The following is a 20,316-nucleotide window of genomic DNA, read 5'->3' as shown; positions in this document are numbered from 1 at the left end:
CTTAAAGCTGCACTGCTACTAAAACTGAGATTGTAGCTGAAAACACTGTTGTGTTCTGTTGGCTGTTATAACTGTCTTACTGTCTTACTGTCTTACTGCTAATAACTGTCTTACTGTCCTGATCACACAAACCTGTCTTACTGTCCTGATCACACAAACCTGTCTTACTGTCCTGATCACACAAACCTGTCTTACTGTCCTGATCACACAAACCTGTCTTACTGTCCTGATCACACAAACCTGTCTTACTGTCCTGATCACACAAACCTCATTGAGTGATTTACTTCTATAAGTTTATGCTCTAAAGTGTCAAAGGTGTTTTTGAGGTCAGGACAGTGCAGGCAAAGACAGCTTTATGGCAGAAAACCTGAAAATACTTCAGCACAACACCTGAAATACACAGTCAGACAGTCTGTCTGTCTGTCTGTCTGTCTGTCTGTCTGTCTGTCTGTCTGTCTGTCTGTCTGACTGACTGACTGACTGACTGACTGACTGACTGACTGACTGACTGACTGAGGTCTGGTCTTATGGAGAAGCTCTTGGTCCATATATACCTTTGACCAGGCCAGCAGAACTCTGCATGCTGATTGGACGGCCTGCAGCATGGCATGAAACAGCATGGTTTGAGTTCTGAACTAAACTCACTGTTCAACAACCAATCACGTTGTCCCTTTCAAAGACAGAACTAATCACATGACAGACAGACAGACAGACAGACAGACAGACAGACAGACAGACAGACAGACAGACAGACAGAGAGACTCATTGCGTAAAAGTTTGAGAACAATTCTTTGCTGAAAAGCGTAAATGTTGTTTTTGTAACATGAGACAAATATTACATGAATGGAAATTTGAGTATTTTGTCCTTTTGGACTTGAAATGTGAGCTGCTACATTTTATATATTATTATGAGGGAAATACAGTACGATATCTTATAATATAACAGATAACTAAGTACAGCACAGTAAAGCAGACAACCTTTTCAGGTTACCCCCCAAAATAATCATAGGCTATTTACACTGGGGACCCCCCAAAATACTCATATAGCACTGGGGACCCCACAAAATAATCATATAACTCTGGGGACCCCCCAAAATAATCATATGATCAGCCTCTTTCTTATATTATTTAATAATTTGGCCAGTTTTTATAGTAATGTAATGTAATGTATAGTTTGTTGATGACTTTTGATGCAGTAATGGTCTTCTTAAATTGTCACTATAATGTCATCTGGGGACCCCCCAAAAATCATGTTGGTCTCAACCCACAGGTTGACAACCACGGCAGTAGAGTACTGTACAGTATCTGAACTATACAGTATCAGTAGAGTACTGTACAGTATCTGTACTATACAGTATCAGTAGAGTACTGGACAGTATCTGTACTATACAGTATCAGTAGAGTACTGTACAGTATCTGTACTATACAGTATCAGTAGAGTACTGTACAGTATCTGTACTATACAGTATCAGTAGAGTACTGTACAGTATCTGTACTATACAGTATCAGTATAGTACAGATACTGTACAGTATCCGTACTATACATTATCAGTAGAGTACTGTACAGTATCTGTACCATACAGTATCAGTAGAGTACTGTACAGTATCGGTACCATACATTATCAGTAGAGTACTGTACAGTATCTGCTACTCAGTTATTTTATCACATATTATGGTAAATAGAAGCCAGATAGACAAAATGACCCGACATCCTTTTTAAAAGACGGACAAAGAGACCAGTGAGGTTCCTTCTGAGATACGATTTGTTCGGAGATATTACAGACCCGACCTGTTATTCTATAGACCTGACATTCTATCAGTTAAAGTCCATAATGAAACCTGTTATTCTATGACATTCTAACAGTTAAAGTCCATAATGAAACCTGTTATTCTACATTCTATCAGTTAAAGTCCATAATGAAACCTGTTATTCTACAATCTATCAGTTAAAGTCCATAATGAAACCTGTTATTCTATGACATTCTAACAGTTAAAGTCCATAATGAAACCTGTTATTCTACATTCTAACAGTTAAAGTCCATAATGAAACCTGTTATTCTACATTCTAACAGTTAAAGTCCATAATGAAACCTGTTATTCTACATTCTAACAGTTAAAGTCCATAATGAAACCTGTTATTCTATGACATTCTAACAGTTAAAGTCCATAATGAAACCTGTTATTCTATGACAGTCTAACAGTTAAAGTCCATAATGAAAGCTAGCCGCTACGTAGCAGCCTACCATAAGAGACAGACAGACTGACAAACAGACTGACTGACACACAGGCGTCTTCACAGAGAGCATCGCTAACATGTTAATTGGTGTTAATTAACATGTTAATTGGTGTTAATTAACATGTTAACATGTTAATTGGTGTTAACTCATGTTTGTTTTGAACAGATAAATGGCTCTTTTAAGCTGGGTGCAGCGCGGGTTCTGTCTGGCTGGCAGATGCAGTGTCTAGTGCCCGGCCTCCAGGACAATAACAACATGAACGGGACCACAGAGGTGGTGGACATCTTACCACCTAACTGCATGGTGAAAGACCGATGGAAAGTGGTGAGTGAGTTTAATTAGGTTTAATTAACACATTCATGTTGAATTCATGTTATTAAAGTGTATGGTCCATGCACTTTAATAACATGAATTTGTCTTATATACGTTTTTATTGAAATAAATTGCTGTGTAATTGGGTGGTGTTAATGTATTGTCTCTAACAGTTAAAGAAGATAGGAGGAGGTTTGGGTGGTGTTAATGTATTGTCTCTAACAGTTAAAGAAGATAGGTGGAGGTTTGGGTGGTGTTAATGTATTGTCTCTCTAACAGTTAAAGAAGATAGGTGGAGTTTTGGGTGGTGTTAATGTATTGTCTCTCTAACAGTTAAAGAAGATAGGAGGAGGTTTGGGTGGTGTTAATGTATTGTCTCTCTAACAGTTAAAGAAGATAGGAGGAGGTTTGGGTGGTGTTAATGTATTGTCTCTCTAACAGTTAAAGAAGATAGGAGGAGGTTTGGGTGGTGTTAATGTATTGTCTCTCTAACAGTTAAAGAAGATAGGAGGAGGTTTGGGTGGTGTTAATGTATTGTCTTTAACAGTTAAAGAAGATAGGAGGAGGTTTGGGTGGTGTTAATGTATTGTCTCTAACAGTTAAAGAAGATAGGAGGAGGTTTGGGTGGTGTTAATGTATTGTCTCTCTAACAGTTAAAGAAGATAGGTGGAGTTTTGGGTGGTGTTAATGTATTGTCTCTCTAACAGTTAAAGAAGATAGGAGGAGGTTTGGGTGGTGTTAATGTATTGTCTTTAACAGTTAAAGAAGATAGGTGGAGGTTTGGGTGGTGTTAATGTATTGTCTCTCTAACAGTTAGAGAAGATAGGAGGAGGTTTGGGTGGTGTTAATGTATTGTCTCTCTAACAGTTAAAGAAGATAGGAGGAGGTTTGGGTGGTGTTAATGTATTGTCTCTCTAACAGTTAAAGAAGATAGGAGGAGGTTTGGGTGGTGTTAATGTATTGTCTTTAACAGTTAAAGAAGATAGGTGGAGGTTTGGGTGGTGTTAATGTATTGTCTCTTTAACAGTTAAAGAAGATAGGTGGAGGTTTGGGTGGTGTTAATGTATTGTCTTTAACAGTTAAAGAAGATAGGAGGAGGTTTGGGTGGTGTTAATGTATTGTCTCTAACAGTTAAAGAAGATAGGAGGAGGTTTGGGTGGTGTTAATGTATTGTCTCTAACAGTTAAAGAAGATAGGTGGAGGTTTGGGTGGTGTTAATATATTGTCTCTAACAGTTAAAGAAGATAGGAGGAGGTTTGGGTGGTGTTAATGTATTGTCTCTCTAACAGTTAAAGAAGATAGGAGGAGGTTTGGGTGGTGTTAATGTATTGTCTCTCTAACAGTTAAAGAAGATATGAGGAGGTTTGGGTGGTGTTAATGTATTGTCTCTCTAACAGTTAAAGAAGATAGGAGGAGGTTTGGGTGGTGTTAATGTATTGTCTCTCTAACAGTTAAAGAAGATAGGTGGAGGTTTGGGTGGTGTTAATGTATTGTCTCTAACAGTTAAAGAAGATAGGAGGAGGTTTGGGTGGTGTTAATGTATTGTCTCTTTAACAGTTAAAGAAGATAGGAGGAGGTTTGGGTGGTGTTAATGTATTGTCTCTAACAGTTAAAGAAGATAGGAGGAGGTTTGGGTGGTGTTAATGTATTGTCTCTTTAACAGTTAAAGAAGATAGGAGGAGGTTTGGGTGGTGTTAATGTATTGTCTTTAACAGTTAAAGAAGATAGGAGGAGGTTTGGGTGGTGTTAATGTATTGTCTCTAACAGTTAAAGAAGATAGGAGGAGGTTTGGGTGGTGTTAATGTATTGTCTCTAACAGTTAAAGAAGATAGGAGGAGGTTTGGGTGGTGTTAATGTATTGTCTCTTTAACAGTTAAAGAAGATAGGAGGAGGTTTGGGTGGTGTTAATGTATTGTCTTTAACAGTTAAAGAAGATAGGTGGAGGTTTGGGTGGTGTTAATGTATTGTCTTTAACAGTTAAAGAAGATAGGAGGAGGTTTGGGTGGTGTTAATGTATTGTCTTTAACAGTTAAAGAAGATAGGTGGAGGTTTGGGTGGTGTTAATGTATTGTCTCTAACAGTTAAAGAAGATAGGAAGAGGTTTGGGTGGTGTTAATGTATTGTCTTTAACAGTTAAAGAAGATAGGAGGAGGTTTGGGTGGTGTTAATGTATTGTCTTTAACAGTTAAAGAAGATAGGAGGAGGTTTGGGTGGTGTTAATGTATTGTCTCTTTAACAGTTAAAGAAGATAGGAGGAGGTTTGGGTGGTGTTAATGTATTGTCTCTTTAACAGTTAAAGAAGATAGGAGGAGGTTTGGGTGGTGTTAATGTATTGTCTCTTTAACAGTTAAAGAAGATAGGAGGAGGTTTGGGTGGTGTTAATGTATTGTCTCTTTAACAGTTAAAGAAGATAGGTGGAGGTTTGGGTGGTGTTAATGTATTGTCTTTAACAGTTAAAGAAGATAGGAGGAGGTTTGGGTGGTGTTAATGTATTGTCTCTAACAGTTAAAGAAGATAGGAGGAGGTTTGGGTGGTGTTAATGTATTGTCTCTTTAACAGTTAAAGAAGATAGGAGGAGGTTTGGGTGGTGTTAATGTATTGTCTCTCTAACAGTTAAAGAAGATAGGAGGAGGTTTGGGTGGTGTTAATGTATTGTCTCTTTAACAGTTAAAGAAGATAGGAGGAGGTTTGGGTGGTGTTAATGTATTGTCTTTAACAGTTAAAGAAGATAGGAGGAGGTTTGGGTGGTGTTAATGTATTGTCTTTAACAGTTAAAGAAGATAGGTGGAGGTTTGGGTGGTGTTAATGTATTGTCTTTAACAGTTAAAGAAGATAGGTGGAGGTTTGGGTGGTGTTAATGTATTGTCTTTAACAGTTAAATAAGATAGGAGGAGGTTTGGGTGGTGTTAATGTATTGTCTCTAACAGTTAAAGAAGATATGAGGAGGTTTGGGTGGTGTTAATGTATTGTCTCTAACAGTTAAAGAAGATAGGTGGAGGTGGTTTCGGGGAGATCTACGAGGCGTTGGATCTCCTCACCAGGGAGAACGTTGCTCTGAAGGTGGAGTCGGCCCAGCAACCCAAACAGGTTCTGAAGATGGAGGTGGCCGTTCTGAAGAAACTGCAGGGTAACAATTATAATAATAATAATAATATCATAATGACATTTATTTATCTATAATATTATACATTCCCAGTTCCCAATGCAGCTACGCCCAAATATGGAGTGTGTTGTCTAACCTCAATGTGTCGTCATGGCATCAGGAGCATAGAGCTCCATATATGGGCACAAAAGGGGGCGCGCCCAAATATTGGCATGTTATACTGATGACATCAGGAATCTCCATATATAGGCATAAAAGGGACAAGGACTGACAGATACATACATCTCCATATATGGGCATATCAGTCAGATCGGCGGTGCGTCGTAGGTGTGAAACTCTTGTATCCTATTCACCTTATTGGGGAGTTGGGGAGCCCCATATCAATGAGTTTCCTTCTTACCAGTGTTGCCATGTCTGCTTGTAATAAGCAATTAGGGCCTTTTTTTTAAAGAGAAGTTGCTTAATTGTGCTTGCTTTCTACTGTTTTTTAAACCAGTGGTTCCCACAGTTTTTCATGTCAAGGACCCCCAGATTAATATGTATTTGTACGCATCGCAGACCCCCATCTGAAAATATGTGGTGCCAGGGACCCCCATACAAGATTTGTGTTGTTAAAATGTTTCAAAAATATTTATGAAAAAACGTTGATGCCCCGCCCCCTCTGTGTTCCTATTTGCTCGGGTTTAAACAGCCATAACTCCAGTTCCCAGAATGCTTCAAAATTGCCAGTTGGTCTTACAGGACGGCTGTAACTTCTGAAGCACCGCCTGCTCTGCTTTCCTATTGGCTGGGGTTTAAACAGCCATAACTCTAGTTCCCAGCATGTTACAGGCTCCAAACTTGGTGGGTGGTCCCATAGACTACCAATTCCATCAAAAAAGTCCACTATCGGTTCGTCGGATTGCCTTGAAACTTCACCCGCACACTCTCTGAGGGGTGTGGAGTTCAACCCGGAAGTGGATCTGTTTTACCAGGAAGTCGTCGACCCCGACCTCCCAAACTCAAGGTCACACTGGTATGACAGTAGACCTGGGTGCTGCTCGGCAGCAGTGTTATAGCAGTGTTTAACACTTAAAACGGCCATACTTTGGTGACCATTGGAGGAGAGGATTATATGCGAGTTCGGAGGAATGAAGCCGGTATTCAGTATCTTAGATCACTGTTATTCAAAATGATATATATAAATGCACTTCAGTATCTCTGCAGTTTAATCAAATAGGACACTCATGCATAGGCCACGTTATGTTTACATTTTAGGATATGAGCACGCAGATCAAAGTTTAGTCAGCTCTAAAACATCCCTTTGAATGCTTTTTTTTTACCCCATGTCCCAGACAGCGTTGTCACAGAGTCCCCTCCCATAGCCCGAGAGATGGTCCATCCAATAACAGAACAGCTAGTCAGTCAGCACTTCCGGCGAGAGAATGAGAACAAGCTGAAGCACGATGTACACTCGCTGTCTGTCTCTCCAAGCGGCATGGAGAGCCCACTCTGCTCCTCCACTCAGCTCCTCCAAAAAGCTCATTACCAATTGAAACAAAACTATTTCCGGGTTAAGCTGGGGAACCGAAAGTGAGTGAGCGAGTGAGCAGAGATTTGGGGTATTGGAATTTGGTTTATAGGGACATTAATGATATCCGGGTTAGGGTTAGGCTAACCTAACCCTAACCCAGCTTACTTTAGGGCAAGGGGCACCATCATACAACAGAGTATAAATAGTAAGTAAAACTATATTTGACTAACCCTGCTTGTGTTTTCTTTCAGGTAAAAACCATGTGTGTAAATTTATTGGTTGTGGGAGAAATGACAAATTCAACTATGTGGTCATGCAGCTACAGGTACCAACATATTATCATCATCAGCATATTATCTTATATTGTATTATATAGTATTATTATCATGCAGCTACAGGTACCAACATATTATCATCATCAGCATATTATCTTATATAGTATTATATAGTATTATTATCATGCAGCTACAGGTACCAACATATTATCATCATCAGCATATTATTTTATATAGTATTATATAGTATTATTATCATGCAGCTACAGGTACAAACATATTATCATCATCAGCATATTATTTTATATTGTATTATATAGCATTATTATCATGCAGCTACAGGTACCAACATATTGTCATCATCAGCATATTATTTTATATAGTATTATATAGTATTATCATGCAGCTACATGTATATTAGTAACAGTAGTATATGTGTGCATTTACAGGGTCGTAACCTGGCAGATCTCAGGCGCTCTCAGCCCAGAGGAACGTTCAGTATGAGTACGACGCTCCGCCTGGGGAAACAGATCCTGGAGTCTATAGAGGCCATTCACTCTGTAGGCTTCCTGCACCGAGACATCAAACCTGTAAGTATTATAACATTATATAATAATGTAATTATAATTTATATATTACTATATAGAGGCCATTCACTCTGTAGGCTTCCTGCACCGAGACATCAAATTGAATGTATTATTTTAAGACCACAATCATGACCATAAAACATTGATTATGTGTATTTTTTGTTGTTGCTGTTTTCAAAAATATTTTGACACAGAATCATGTAATCTAGTAATATATTACATGATTATATGAAAATGTAATCATGCATTTGTATATTATATATTAATATATAGCACATCATGGGTTAGGGTTAGGTGATGAGTGAACCAAAGAGTTTCCTAGTTCTTTAAGAGTCATTTAACATGAGTTAGATAATGAGTTAACCAAAGAGTTCCCTAGTTCTCTAAGAGTCATTTAACATAAGTTAGATAATGAGTTAACCAAAGAGTTCCCTAGTTCTCTAAGAGTCATTTAACATGAGTTAGATAATGAGTTAACCAAAGCGTTCCCTAGTTCTCTAAGAGTCATTTAACATGAGTTAGATAATGAGTTAACCAAAGAGTTCCCTAGTTCTTTAAGAGTCATTTAACATGAGTTAGATAATGAGTTAACCAAAGCGTTCCCTAGTTCTCTAAGAGTCATTTAACATGAGTTAGATAATGAGTTAACCAAAGAGTTTCCTAGTTCTTTAAGAGTCATTTAACATGAGTTAGATAATGAGTTAACCAAAGAGTTCCCTAGTTCTCTAAGAGTCATTTAACATAAGTTAGATAATGAGTTAACCAAAGAGTTCCCTAGTTCTCTAAGAGTCATTTAACATGAGTTAGATAATGAGTTAACCAAAGCGTTCCCTAGTTCTCTAAGAGTCATTTAACATGAGTTAGATAATGAGTTAACCAAAGAGTTCCCTAGTTCTTTAAGAGTCATTTAACATGAGTTAGATAATGAGTTAACCAAAGCGTTCCCTAGTTCTCTAAGAGTCATTTAACATGAGTTAGATAATGAGTTAACCAAAGAGTTCCCTAGTTCTTTAAGAGTCATTTAACATGAGTTAGATAATGAGTTAACCAAAGAGTTCCCTAGTTCTTTAAGAGTCATTTAACATGAGTTAGATAATGAGTTAACCAAAGAGTTCCCTAGTTCTCTAAGAGTCATTTAACATAAGTTAGATAATGAGTTAACCAAAGAGTTCCCTAGTTCTTTAAGAGTCATTTAACATGAGTTAGATAATGAGTTAACCAAAGAGTTCCCTAGTTCTCTAAGAGTCATTTAACATGAGTTAGATAATGAGTTAACCAAAGAGTTCCCTAGTTCTTTAAGAGTCATTTAACATGAGTTAGATAATGAGTTAACCAAAGAGTTCCCTAGTTCTCTAAGAGTCATTTAACATGAGTTAGATAATGAGTTAACCAAAGAGTTCCCTAGTTCTCTAAGAGTCATTTAACATGAGTTAGATAATGAGTTAACCAAAGAGTTCCCTAGTTCTCTAAGAGTCATTTAACATGAGTTAGATAATGAGTTAACCAAAGAGTTCCCTAGTTCTCTAAGAGTCATTTAACATGAGTTAGATAATGAGTTAACCAAAGAGTTCCCTAGTTCTCTAAGAGTCATTTAACATGAGTTAGATAATGAGTTAACCAAAGAGTTCCCTAGTTCTCTAAGAGTCATTTAACATGAGTTAGATAATGAGTTAACCAAAGAGTTCCCTAGTTCTCTAAGAGTCATTTAACATGAGTTAGATAATGAGTTAACCAAAGAGTTCCCTAGTTCTCTAAGAGTCATTTAACATAAGTTAGATAATGAGTTAACCAAAGAGTTTCCTAGTTCTCTAAGAGTCATTTAACATAAGTTAGATAATGAGTTAACCAAAGAGTTCCCTAGTTCTCTAAGAGTCATTTAACATGAGTTAGATAATGAGTTAACCAAAGAGTTTCATAGTTCTCTAAGAGTCATTTAACATAAGTTAGATAATGAGTTAACCAAAGAGTTTCCTAGTTCTCTAAGAGTCATTTAACATAAGTTAGATACTGAGTTAACCAAAGAGTTTCATAGATCTCTAAGAGTCATTTAACATGAGTTAGATAATGAGTTAACCAAAGAGTTCCCTAGTTCTCTAAGAGTCATTTAACATGAGTTAGATAATGAGTTAACCAAAGAGTTCCCTAGTTCTCTAAGAGTCATTTAACATAAGTTAGATAATGAGTTAACCAAAGAGTTTCCTAGTTCTCTAAGAGTCATTTAACATAAGTTAGATAATGAGTTAACCAAAGAGTTTCATAGATCTCTAAGAGTCATTTAACATGAGTTAGATAATGAGTTAACCAAAGAGTTCCCTAGTTCTCTAAGAGTCATTTAACATGAGTTAGATAATGAGTTAACCAAAGAGTTCCCTAGTTCTCTAAGAGTCATTTAACATGAGTTAGATAATGAGTTAACCAAAGAGTTCCCTAGTTCTCTAAGAGTCATTTAACATAAGTTAGATAATGAGTTAACCAAAGAGTTCCCTAGTTCTCTAAGAGTCATTTAACATAAGTTAGATAATGAGTTAACCAAAGAGTTCCCTAGTTCTCTAAGAGTCATTTAACATAAGTTAGATAATGAGTTAACCAAAGAGTTCCCTAGTTCTCTAAGAGTCATTTAACATGAGTTAGATAATGAGTTAACCAAAGAGTTCCCTAGTTCTCTAAGAGTCATTTAACATGAGTTAGATAATGAGTTAACCAAAGAGTTCCCTAGTTCTCTAAGAGTCATTTAACATAAGTTAGATAATGAGTTAACCAAAGAGTTCCCTAGTTCTCTAAGAGTCATTTAACATAAGTTAGATAATGAGTTAACCAAAGAGTTCCCTAGTTCTCTAAGAGTCATTTAACATGAGTTAGATAATGAGTTAACCAAAGAGTTCCCTAGTTCTTTAAGAGTCATTTAACATGAGTTAGATAATGAGTTAACCAAAGAGTTCCCTAGTTCTCTAAGAGTCATTTAACATGAGTTAGATAATGAGTTAACCAAAGAGTTCCCTAGTTCTCTAAGAGTCATTTAACATGAGTTAGATAATGAGTTAACCAAAGAGTTCCCTAGTTCTCTAAGAGTCATTTAACATGAGTTAGATAATGAGTTAACCAAAGAGTTCCCTAGTTCTTTAAGAGTCATTTAACATGAGTTAGATAATGAGTTAACCAAAGAGTTCCCTAGTTCTTTAAGAGTCATTTAACATAAGTTAGATAATGAGTTAACCAAAGAGTTCCCTAGTTCTCTAAGAGTCATTTAACATGAGTTAGATAATGAGTTAACCAAAGAGTTCCCTAGTTCTTTAAGAGTCATTTAACATGAGTTAGATAATGAGTTAACCAAAGAGTTCCCTAGTTCTCTAAGAGTCATTTAACATGAGTTAGATAATGAGTTAACCAAAGAGTTCCCTAGTTCTCTAAGAGTCATTTAACATGAGTTAGATAATGAGTTAACCAAAGAGTTCCCTAGTTCTCTAAGAGTCATTTAACATAAGTTAGATAATGAGTTAACCAAAGAGTTCCCTAGTTCTTTAAGAGTCATTTAACATGAGTTAGATAATGAGTTAACCAAAGAGTTCCCTAGTTCTTTAAGAGTCATTTAACATAAGTTAGATAATGAGTTAACCAAAGAGTTCCCTAGTTCTCTAAGAGTCATTTAACATGAGTTAGATAATGAGTTAACCAAAGAGTTCCCTAGTTCTCTAAGAGTCATTTAACATGAGTTAGATAATGAGTTAACCAAAGAGTTCCCTAGTTCTCTAAGAGTCATTTAACATGAGTTAGATAATGAGTTAACCAAAGAGTTCCCTAGTTCTCTAAGAGTCATTTAACATAAGTTAGATAATGAGTTAACCAAAGAGTTCCCTAGTTCTTTAAGAGTCATTTAACATAAGTTAGATAATGAGTTAACCAAAGAGTTCCCTAGTTCTTTAAGAGTCATTTAACATGTTCTATTCATGTTCATTCTATTGAACACCAAGGGGCCAGCTTGAGATTTTTACATTGACTCCAATACGGAAGAGACAGTTCATATGAATGGCCTGTAGTTTCGCTGTTTTACCCATGCTGGTGTCAGAAAGAATATTCTCTCAATGTAAGAGGATGGGTTTTGACAAACTTTAGACTTGATTTTCTTACCTTAATAAACATTGTCATAAATACTCTATGCTTCCAGTCGCTAGTTTAAAGTCTCCTTTCAATCATCATGATATGCGTTTTGCTAAATTATGGTCCCATTTATTTTAAAATTGACGATAAAGTAGGCTATGCCCTAGGAGGGAAGGGATGATTTGATTGACAAGCTACACAACCAATAGCATTCATTCCCCGCCCCCGCTCTTCATTGACAAGCTACCCAACCAATAGCATTCTTTAGGGATTGATTTCCGGTTCATGTTACCGGTCGCTTTTTGGCATATATTAAAGATGGCGGATATCAAATTCCTGAACAATCGGCTTCATTTTCGGTCTGTAGAAACCAGAGGTGTGGCTTAGTCCATTCTTTTTATACAGTCTATGGTCTTTACACTGTGTTTCATTCTATTGAACGTGTTGTTATATCATTCTATTGAACGTGTTGTTGTATCATTCTATTGAACGTGCCTCTCTTGGTATGATTTGCATCTTTGTTGTTTTGTTGTTTTGTTTTGTTGTTTTGTTGTTTTGTTTTGTTGTTTTGTTGTTGTGTTTCATTCTATTGAACGTGCCTCTCTTGGTGTGATTTGTGTCTTTGTTGTTTTGCCGCAGTCAAACTTTGCGATGGGCCGACTCCCTTCAACATACAGGAAGTGTTACATGTTGGACTTTGGCTTGGCTCGACAATATACCAATACTACAGGAGAGGTCCGCCCGGTGAGTCTGTCTGTCTGTCTGTCTGTCTGTCTGTCTGTCTGTCTGTCTGTCTGTCTGTCTGTCTGTCTGTCTGTTATGTGGACTAAACATGTGGACAGTTGGACAAAGGGTTATTAGTTAGTTAGTTAGTTAGCTGGATTATAGTTAGGTAGGTTAGTAATGGTTAGTTATGGTTGTTCTAGAAGTGATTCATCTTCGTAACTTAAGCTAACGACAATGTGTAGCGGGGCTGGAAAGTAGCAGTTAGCTATGGCTAACTAGCCTGATAGGCAAACGACAATGTGTAGTGGGGTTGGAAAGTAGCATCTACCTTTGGCTAACTAGCCTGCTAGGCAAACGACAATGGGTAGTGGGGCTGGAAAGTAGCAGTTAGCTTTGGCTAACTAGCCTGCTAGGCAAACGACAATGTGTAGTGGGGCTGGAAAGTAGCAGTTAGCTTTGGCTAACTAGCCTGCTAGGCAAACGACAATGTGTAGTGGGGCTGGAAAGTAGCAGTTAGCTTTGGCTAACTAGCCTGCTTCTCTTTGATATCACTTCACATTCAATTGACAGAACCTCACGTTAGTTCCTCTCTTTGATCGAATCCAAGCCACACCGTGACGTAGCCATGTGACAACCACCAGGGGAGGAGCTTTACCCTAGTTTTTTTATGAACATAGCGCGCCTCCCCCCCCCCACCAACACCACATGACCTATCTAAGCGCTGTGATAGGTGAAAAAAAGTATTAAAAAAATATAATAAAATAAACTTGGATACCCTGGATTTGATTTGGTTCTGACCATAGACAGATGGATTTGATTGGTTCTGACCATAGACAGATGGATTTGATTGGTTCTGGCCATAGACAGATGGATTTGATTGGTTCTGACCATAGACAGATGGATTTGATTGGTTCTGGCCATAGACAGATGGATTTGATTGGTTCTGGCCATAGACAGATGGATTTGATTGGTTCTGGCACAGACAGATGGATTTGATTGGTTCAGCAGATCTTTATCTCTCACCCTTGGGCCTCTGGGGCGAGACAATAAAATGCTGTTGAAATAAATATTTGACAAATATATAATAAGTGTGTTATTAAATGTAAGATGTGTGTGTGTGTGTGTGTGTGTGTGTGTGTGTGTGTGTGTGTGTGTGTGTGTGTGTGTGTGTGTGTGTGTGTGTGTGTGTGTGTGTGTGCATACAGAATATATGCTTCATTATATATTGTGTACCAGTTTGTAAACATATTTATATTTCTTTTAGAAGCATTTTCATCTTTTTATTTGTTTATGTTTGTGTTTTGTTGACCTTTGTTTGACCTTTGTTTGACCTTTGTTTGACCTTGTTGTTTTGTGTTTCAGTTTGAGTTCCTTTGGACACTTTATGATTTTATTCTGCATGAAGAGACGTGAGTGACAGCTGTCAATCAATCAATCAATCAATCAAAACAGAATAAGTAGAAGGATCGGGGGTTCATTTATTTCACTCAAAGACAGATTTATTCAAATAGTATTAAGTATTAATATTAGTATTAATTGTACTTATTTTGTTTTATGCAATGTCATTTCATAATTGTATTATTGTGTTTCCTTTGCTTGATGTTCTGTGTAAAGCACATTGAATTGTGCTTTACTAATAAAAACTATTAAAACTACCTTGCCTAGTATGCTATTATGATTTCATTATTAATTAATATTAATGAGCTTAATATTTGTCTTCTCAGCCAAGGACGGTGGCTGGGTTTAGAGGGACAGTCCGCTACGCTTCAGTCAACGCCCACAAAAACAAAGTAGGTTTTATTTCATTATTCATATGTACAGTAAATGTATTTATATAACATATTATGCATATGTACAGTAAATGTATTTATATAACATATTATTCATATGTACAGTAAATGTATTTATATATATAACATATTATTCATATGTACAGTAAATGGATTTATATATATATATAACAATACAGAACAATGATTCATAAATATAAGAACAGGACAGGACATCACAGCCCTTACTTACACACAGACAGACAGACAGACAGACAGACAGACAGACAGACAGACAGACAGACAGACAGACAGACAGACAAACAGACAGACAGACCCTCTTATAGACGGCAGTATTAAAGTAAACATGTAATTAATCAATGTGAGGATTTCATGTTTAATTGCATTTAATGAATGAATTACTGTAATCATTAATTATCTTCAGGAAATGGGTCGTCATGACGATCTGTGGTCGTTGTTCTACATGCTGGTGGAGTTCGCTGTGGGCCAGTTGCCATGGAGAAAGATCAAAGACAAGGTTCTTATTATTATTATTATTATTACAACAGAGTTTATTAGTTCATTATAAACATAATCTATTCATTAACATAAAGGCAATATGTTAAACCTAATCTAATCAATGGCATAAAGGGAATACGTTTATTATAAACTATTATAAACTAGTGCTGTCAGGCGTTCATTTTGACATTAATCACATAATAACTACATATTTTTGTATTGAATAAAGCAGTGCATCGTGTTGTATACGCAGCAGGATGCATCCAAATGTATTATTCTCACTCACTCACTCACTCACTCACTCACTCACTCACTCACTCACTCACTCAAAGTATTCTTGTACTTATGTTCATGTGGACATAAATCAATATTGTGTGTGTGTGTGTGTGTGTGTGTGTGTGTGTGTGTGTGTGTGTGTGTGTGTGTGTGTGTGTGTGTGTGTGTGTGTGTGTGTGTGTGTGTGTGTTTTAGGAACAAGTGGGTCAGATCAAGGAGCGCTACGATCACAGGATTCTTCTGAAACACATGCCTCCTGAATTCAACGTATTTCTGGACCACGTTCTGGCTCTGGATTACTACACCAAACCAGATTACGCGGTAATTATACTCGTTACTACACTAAACCAAATTACCTTATATAAAATACTGGATTACTACACCAAACCAGATTACCAGGTAAATATACCAGAATAGTTTATAAATATACTGGATTACTATACCAATTTACAATTTACAATTACAATTTAGGCATTTAGCAGACGCTCCTAATCCAGAGTGATTACAGTCACAGACAACACAAGGTAATACATCAAATGCATAGAAATAGTAATATAGGATCATACCATAAACCAAGAACCTATCATCAGTCTGATGGTAGAATATCCAGAAAATCTTTAATCTGTACATTGAAACTGTACACGCTATAGGATGCCAGATCAACAATGACCTGTTATCTGTCTACATAACATGCATCTAAATTACATTATGCAAGTGTTACAGGCTGAGGAGGAGTCTGAGGAGGTGAGTCTTCAGACTACGGAAGATTGGGAGTGAGTCTGTAGTTCTAACTGCAATGGGGAGTTCATTCCACAGTTTGGGAGCCAGAAGAGAGAAGCGTCTAGGACGTGTGGAGCGTTGTCCAGGGTGTTTTAGAGAAGAGAGAAGAGTCTAGGACGTGTGGAGCGTTGTCCAGGGTGTTTTAGAGAAGAGAGAAGCGTCTAGGACGTGTGGAGCGTTGTCCAGGGTGTTTTAGAGAAGAGAGAAGAGTCTAGGACGTGTGGAGCGTTGTCCAGGGTGTTTTAGAGAAGAGAGAAGCGTCTAGGACGTGTGGAGCGTTGTCCAGGGTGTTTTAGAGAAGAGAGAAGAGTCTAGGACGTGTGGAGCGTTGTCCAGGGTGTTTTAGAGAAGAGAGAAGAGTCTAGGACGTGTGGAGCGTTGTCCAGGGTGTTTTAGAGAAGAGAGAAGAGTCTAGGACGTGTGGAGCGTTGTCCAGGGTGTTTTAGAGAAGAGAGAAGAGTCTAGGACGTGTGGAGCGTTGTCCAGGGTGTTTTAGAGAAGAGAGAAGCGTCTAGGACGTGTGGAGCGTTGTCCAGGGTGTTTTAGAGAAGAGAGAAGAGTCTAGGACGTGTGGAGCGTTGTCCAGGGTGTTTTAGAGAAGAGAGAAGAGTCTAGGACGTGTGGAGCGTTGTCCAGGGTGTTTTAGAGAAGAGAGAAGAGTCTAGGACGTGTGGAGCGTTGTCCAGGGTGTTTTAGAGAAGAGAGAAGCGTCTAGGACGTGTGGAGCGTTGTCCAGGGTGTTTTAGAGAAGAGAGAAGAGTCTAGGACGTGTGGAGCGTTGTCCAGGGTGTTTTAGAGAAGAGAGAAGCGTCTAGGACGTGTGGAGCGTTGTCCAGGGTGTTTTAGAGAAGAGAGAAGAGTCTAGGACGTGTGGAGCGTTGTCCAGGGTGTTTTAGAGAAGAGAGAAGAGTCTAGGACGTGTGGAGCGTTGTCCAGGGTGTTTTAGAGAAGAGAGAAGAGTCTAGGACGTGTGGAGCGTTGTCCAGGGTGTTTTAGAGAAGAGAGAAGAGTCTAGGACGTGTGGAGCGTTGTCCAGGGTGTTTTAGAGAAGAGAGAAGAGTCTAGGACGCGTGGAGCGTTGTCCAGGGTGTTTTAGAGAAGGTTTTGCCAGCTTCCCTGTGTTAGATGATCTGAGTGAGCGGGAAGATATTTAGGGATGGATCAGGCTTTGAAGGTATGGACTGGAGGTGTCATACCTTTGGTTGCTTTGTTGGCCAACATCAGTATTTAGTACTTACTGCGGGGGCAGTAACTGGGAGCCAATGGAGGGAGCAGAGAAGGAGGGAGACGTGTGAACATTTTGGCGAACTCTTCGAGTCTTCTACCGGAGACTCTGCCGGTCATCACATTATTGGATTAGGAATGCGACAAAAACTAAAAAAATCTCCTTGAATTCAAGGCTTCATGGGTGTGTAATTGAAAGAAAAAAAAGTCATTTTGGGGTGATCTACTACACCTTCTCTCTCTCATGAAGTGCATGATGAAGTACACATGGCAAGTCCTGCTGAAGATGCATCTGCTCCATGCCATAGAGGCTATGATGGATGGACTCTGGAACACTGTCTCTGAAGAGCAGTTTGAGGAGCAGAATGCCATAAAGGAAAGACACTGTCTGCTGAGCTTGTGTGTGAGTGGACTGACGCCTTCCCCACATTGTGCAGAGACGGTAGAAAAGGAGTCGAAGCACCGTTGTGTCTTGGTCGTAAAAGATTGGGGTTTATCCCACCCCCCCCCCCCCCCACTCTGTTGTGAATAGTAATGTCCTCTATCCAAAAATGAGATTTTATTCTGAAGAGCAAGAACATTTATAAGAGGTTGGTGAGCATGTTGTGCATCTTCAGAGATTGACGATGGATACTGCATTCGGTCATGATGAGGCAGGCATCACCACGATGTAATATAAGTCCAAGAACATAGATTTTTGGTATTTTATTTACCTCCTAAACTAGGAATCAGCCCCATGCAGGAGTGTTAAGGTCCTTGCACACTGGTGCGTCTTTTCGTTGCGTTTTATTTTTTTTCATTGTTTTTTAAAAAAAATTCATTGTTGTAAAAAAAACGCAACGAAAAGACGCACCAGTGTGCAAGGACCTTAACAGTCAAGGTCTGAGGCAAATAATACTACTTCAAAAATAAATACTGGCCACAAATACACTTTCAAAAACCAAAAGTAAGAAATAAACACTTGATAACTAAACTAAGGAAAATCAAAACAAAACCAAGAACTAAAGATACTGAAACAGGCAATGCCTTTTGACTCAAGGCCCTGGCAGCTCTCCCCTGGTGTTGTCTCCTTAACAGCTACAAGTAAACTGAGCATTTCACTCTGAGCATTTTTCACTCTACAATTCCAGCCTCCCTTATATACCAGGTAAGACCCACCCACAATTAGTAACTGGCATAATCATCAACTCAAACAAAGCAAACCATGGCCCATGAGTTAGACTACGCAATTATAGATTTTCTGAGCAAACTTGAAATGCATTTCTAGGCCTCAAATAATTCACAAAACAATGACCATAAAATTAGACAATACAGAAAATATAGAATAGCCTGCAACACTGGGTGCTGAACAGACACACCTCCCAGACAGCTTGATGACAGTCAATTATTAGAAGCAGCTGTGCAGTGTGTGCTTGTAATGTCCAGTTTTACACTGTGGAGTCCTTAGTGTCTATAGGGCACGGGTTGCCCCGTGACAATAATAATATAATAATAATATAATAATATGTCCCTATGGTAGCCATCTGTGGAAAGGGTGTGATACACATTGCTCAGTGATTAAACTGATGTGCTTGGTGTATCAGGTGGACCTACAGTGTAAAGTACAGATGGAGCATTGGGGTGGGACAATCAGGTTATTATAGTTAACTAAAATTAACAAAATAACGAAAACTAAAATTGAAAAAACATTTTTGTTAATAAAATAAAAACGAGAATATCAATTTTTTTAAATACGATAACTGAGTGAAACTGTATTGTGTGTTTACAGAACTACCTAAAACAAACTGAAATTAGACAAAATTCCCGTAGTTTTATTTTTTGTCCATTTATTTCTAAGCTTTTTGGGATGATATGAAATCTTAATCTATTTATTTGGTTGTACTAGCTTTTACAACAGCTGTCGGCACCACCGTTTCTATTACACAATACTTACTCTGGCCCTTTACAATCCTGCACCTGAAAATTAACCAAAAGTATAAAAAAGTAACATTAAAACTAATAAAAACTAACAAAACTATTAGCATCAAAAATAAAAAGTAGCAAATCCGCTCTAGAAAATATAATGCAACGACACAAACGTAACATGTGGACCTGAGAGGCAGCGTTGCTCCGATCGGCACCAAGCTCTGAAGCTTGACACCAACACTGGTCAGGGGTCAGGGGTCAGGGGTCTGCCATCACAATAGCCACCAGGGACCACGTGAGGGACCCAGGGGCCCCAGACGCACAATTGCTCTGCCCCCTCTGCGTTCCTATTGGCTGGGGTTTAAACAGCCATAACTCCAGTTCCCAGCCTGCTAAAGGTCCCAAACTTGGTAGGTGCTCTTAGACAGCCAATAGGGAAGGCTGAAATTGCTTAATCCCCACCCCCCCTGTGTTCCTATTGATTTGGCTTTAAATAGCCATAACTCCAGATCCCAGTATGCTAAAGGCTTCACAATGTGTAAGTGGTCTTACAGGACCAGGGCTGTACTTGCTGAACCCCCCCCCCCCTCTGCTCCACACTTGGTGGGTCCCACCGTTGTTCCTTCCTACATCCGGTTTGTCGGATTGCCTTTAAACTTCACCCACAGACTCTCTGAGGGGTGTGGAGTTCATTGGTGCAACCCGGAAGTGGATCTCTTCACTTCCGGTTTTACCAGGACACCCGCAACTCTGCCTAACCCCCCATTTTTGGGTACAAGGAGTCGATCCGACTATCGGAAGTGGGTGAAATTGCAATTTTTCCCTCACTCTGATCACTTCTTTGCTCCTACCTCCCGAACGCAAGGTCGCACAGGTATGAGCGAGGACCCGGGTGCTATAAGTGCATCACAGCAGTGTTTAACACTTCAAATGGACACACTTAGGTGACGATTGCTCTTATCAGCGCAACGTAAGACTAGGTTTGAAGGCCTGAA

At 38.5% G+C, this 20,316-nt stretch overlaps 1 protein-coding gene across 1 annotated transcript in view; it reads left to right on the top strand.

The window, feature by feature from the left end:
- Positions 1-2,438: 2,438 nt before the first annotated feature.
- The window catches only part of ttbk1a (tau tubulin kinase 1a), a gene marked incomplete at its 3' end in the record, with an annotated part of 52,459 nt that continues 34,581 nt past the window's right edge, over positions 2,439-20,316 (top strand). Inside the window, 8 exon segments of the mRNA XM_080413352.1 lie at positions 2,439-2,561; positions 5,529-5,676; positions 7,417-7,490; positions 7,890-8,030; positions 12,762-12,866; positions 14,573-14,638; positions 15,063-15,155; positions 15,608-15,733. Of these exon segments, the coding sequence (XP_080269478.1) occupies positions 2,454-2,561; positions 5,529-5,676; positions 7,417-7,490; positions 7,890-8,030; positions 12,762-12,866; positions 14,573-14,638; positions 15,063-15,155; positions 15,608-15,733 (861 nt within the window). The 5' untranslated portion in view covers positions 2,439-2,453.

The sequence above is a fragment of the Gymnoscopelus braueri genome (genome assembly GCF_963280865.1).
Source record: "Gymnoscopelus braueri genome assembly, chromosome: 2".
NCBI classification, from domain to species: Eukaryota; Metazoa; Chordata; class Actinopteri; order Myctophiformes; family Myctophidae; genus Gymnoscopelus; species Gymnoscopelus braueri.
This window is presented reverse-complemented; position numbering and strand designations above follow the sequence as displayed.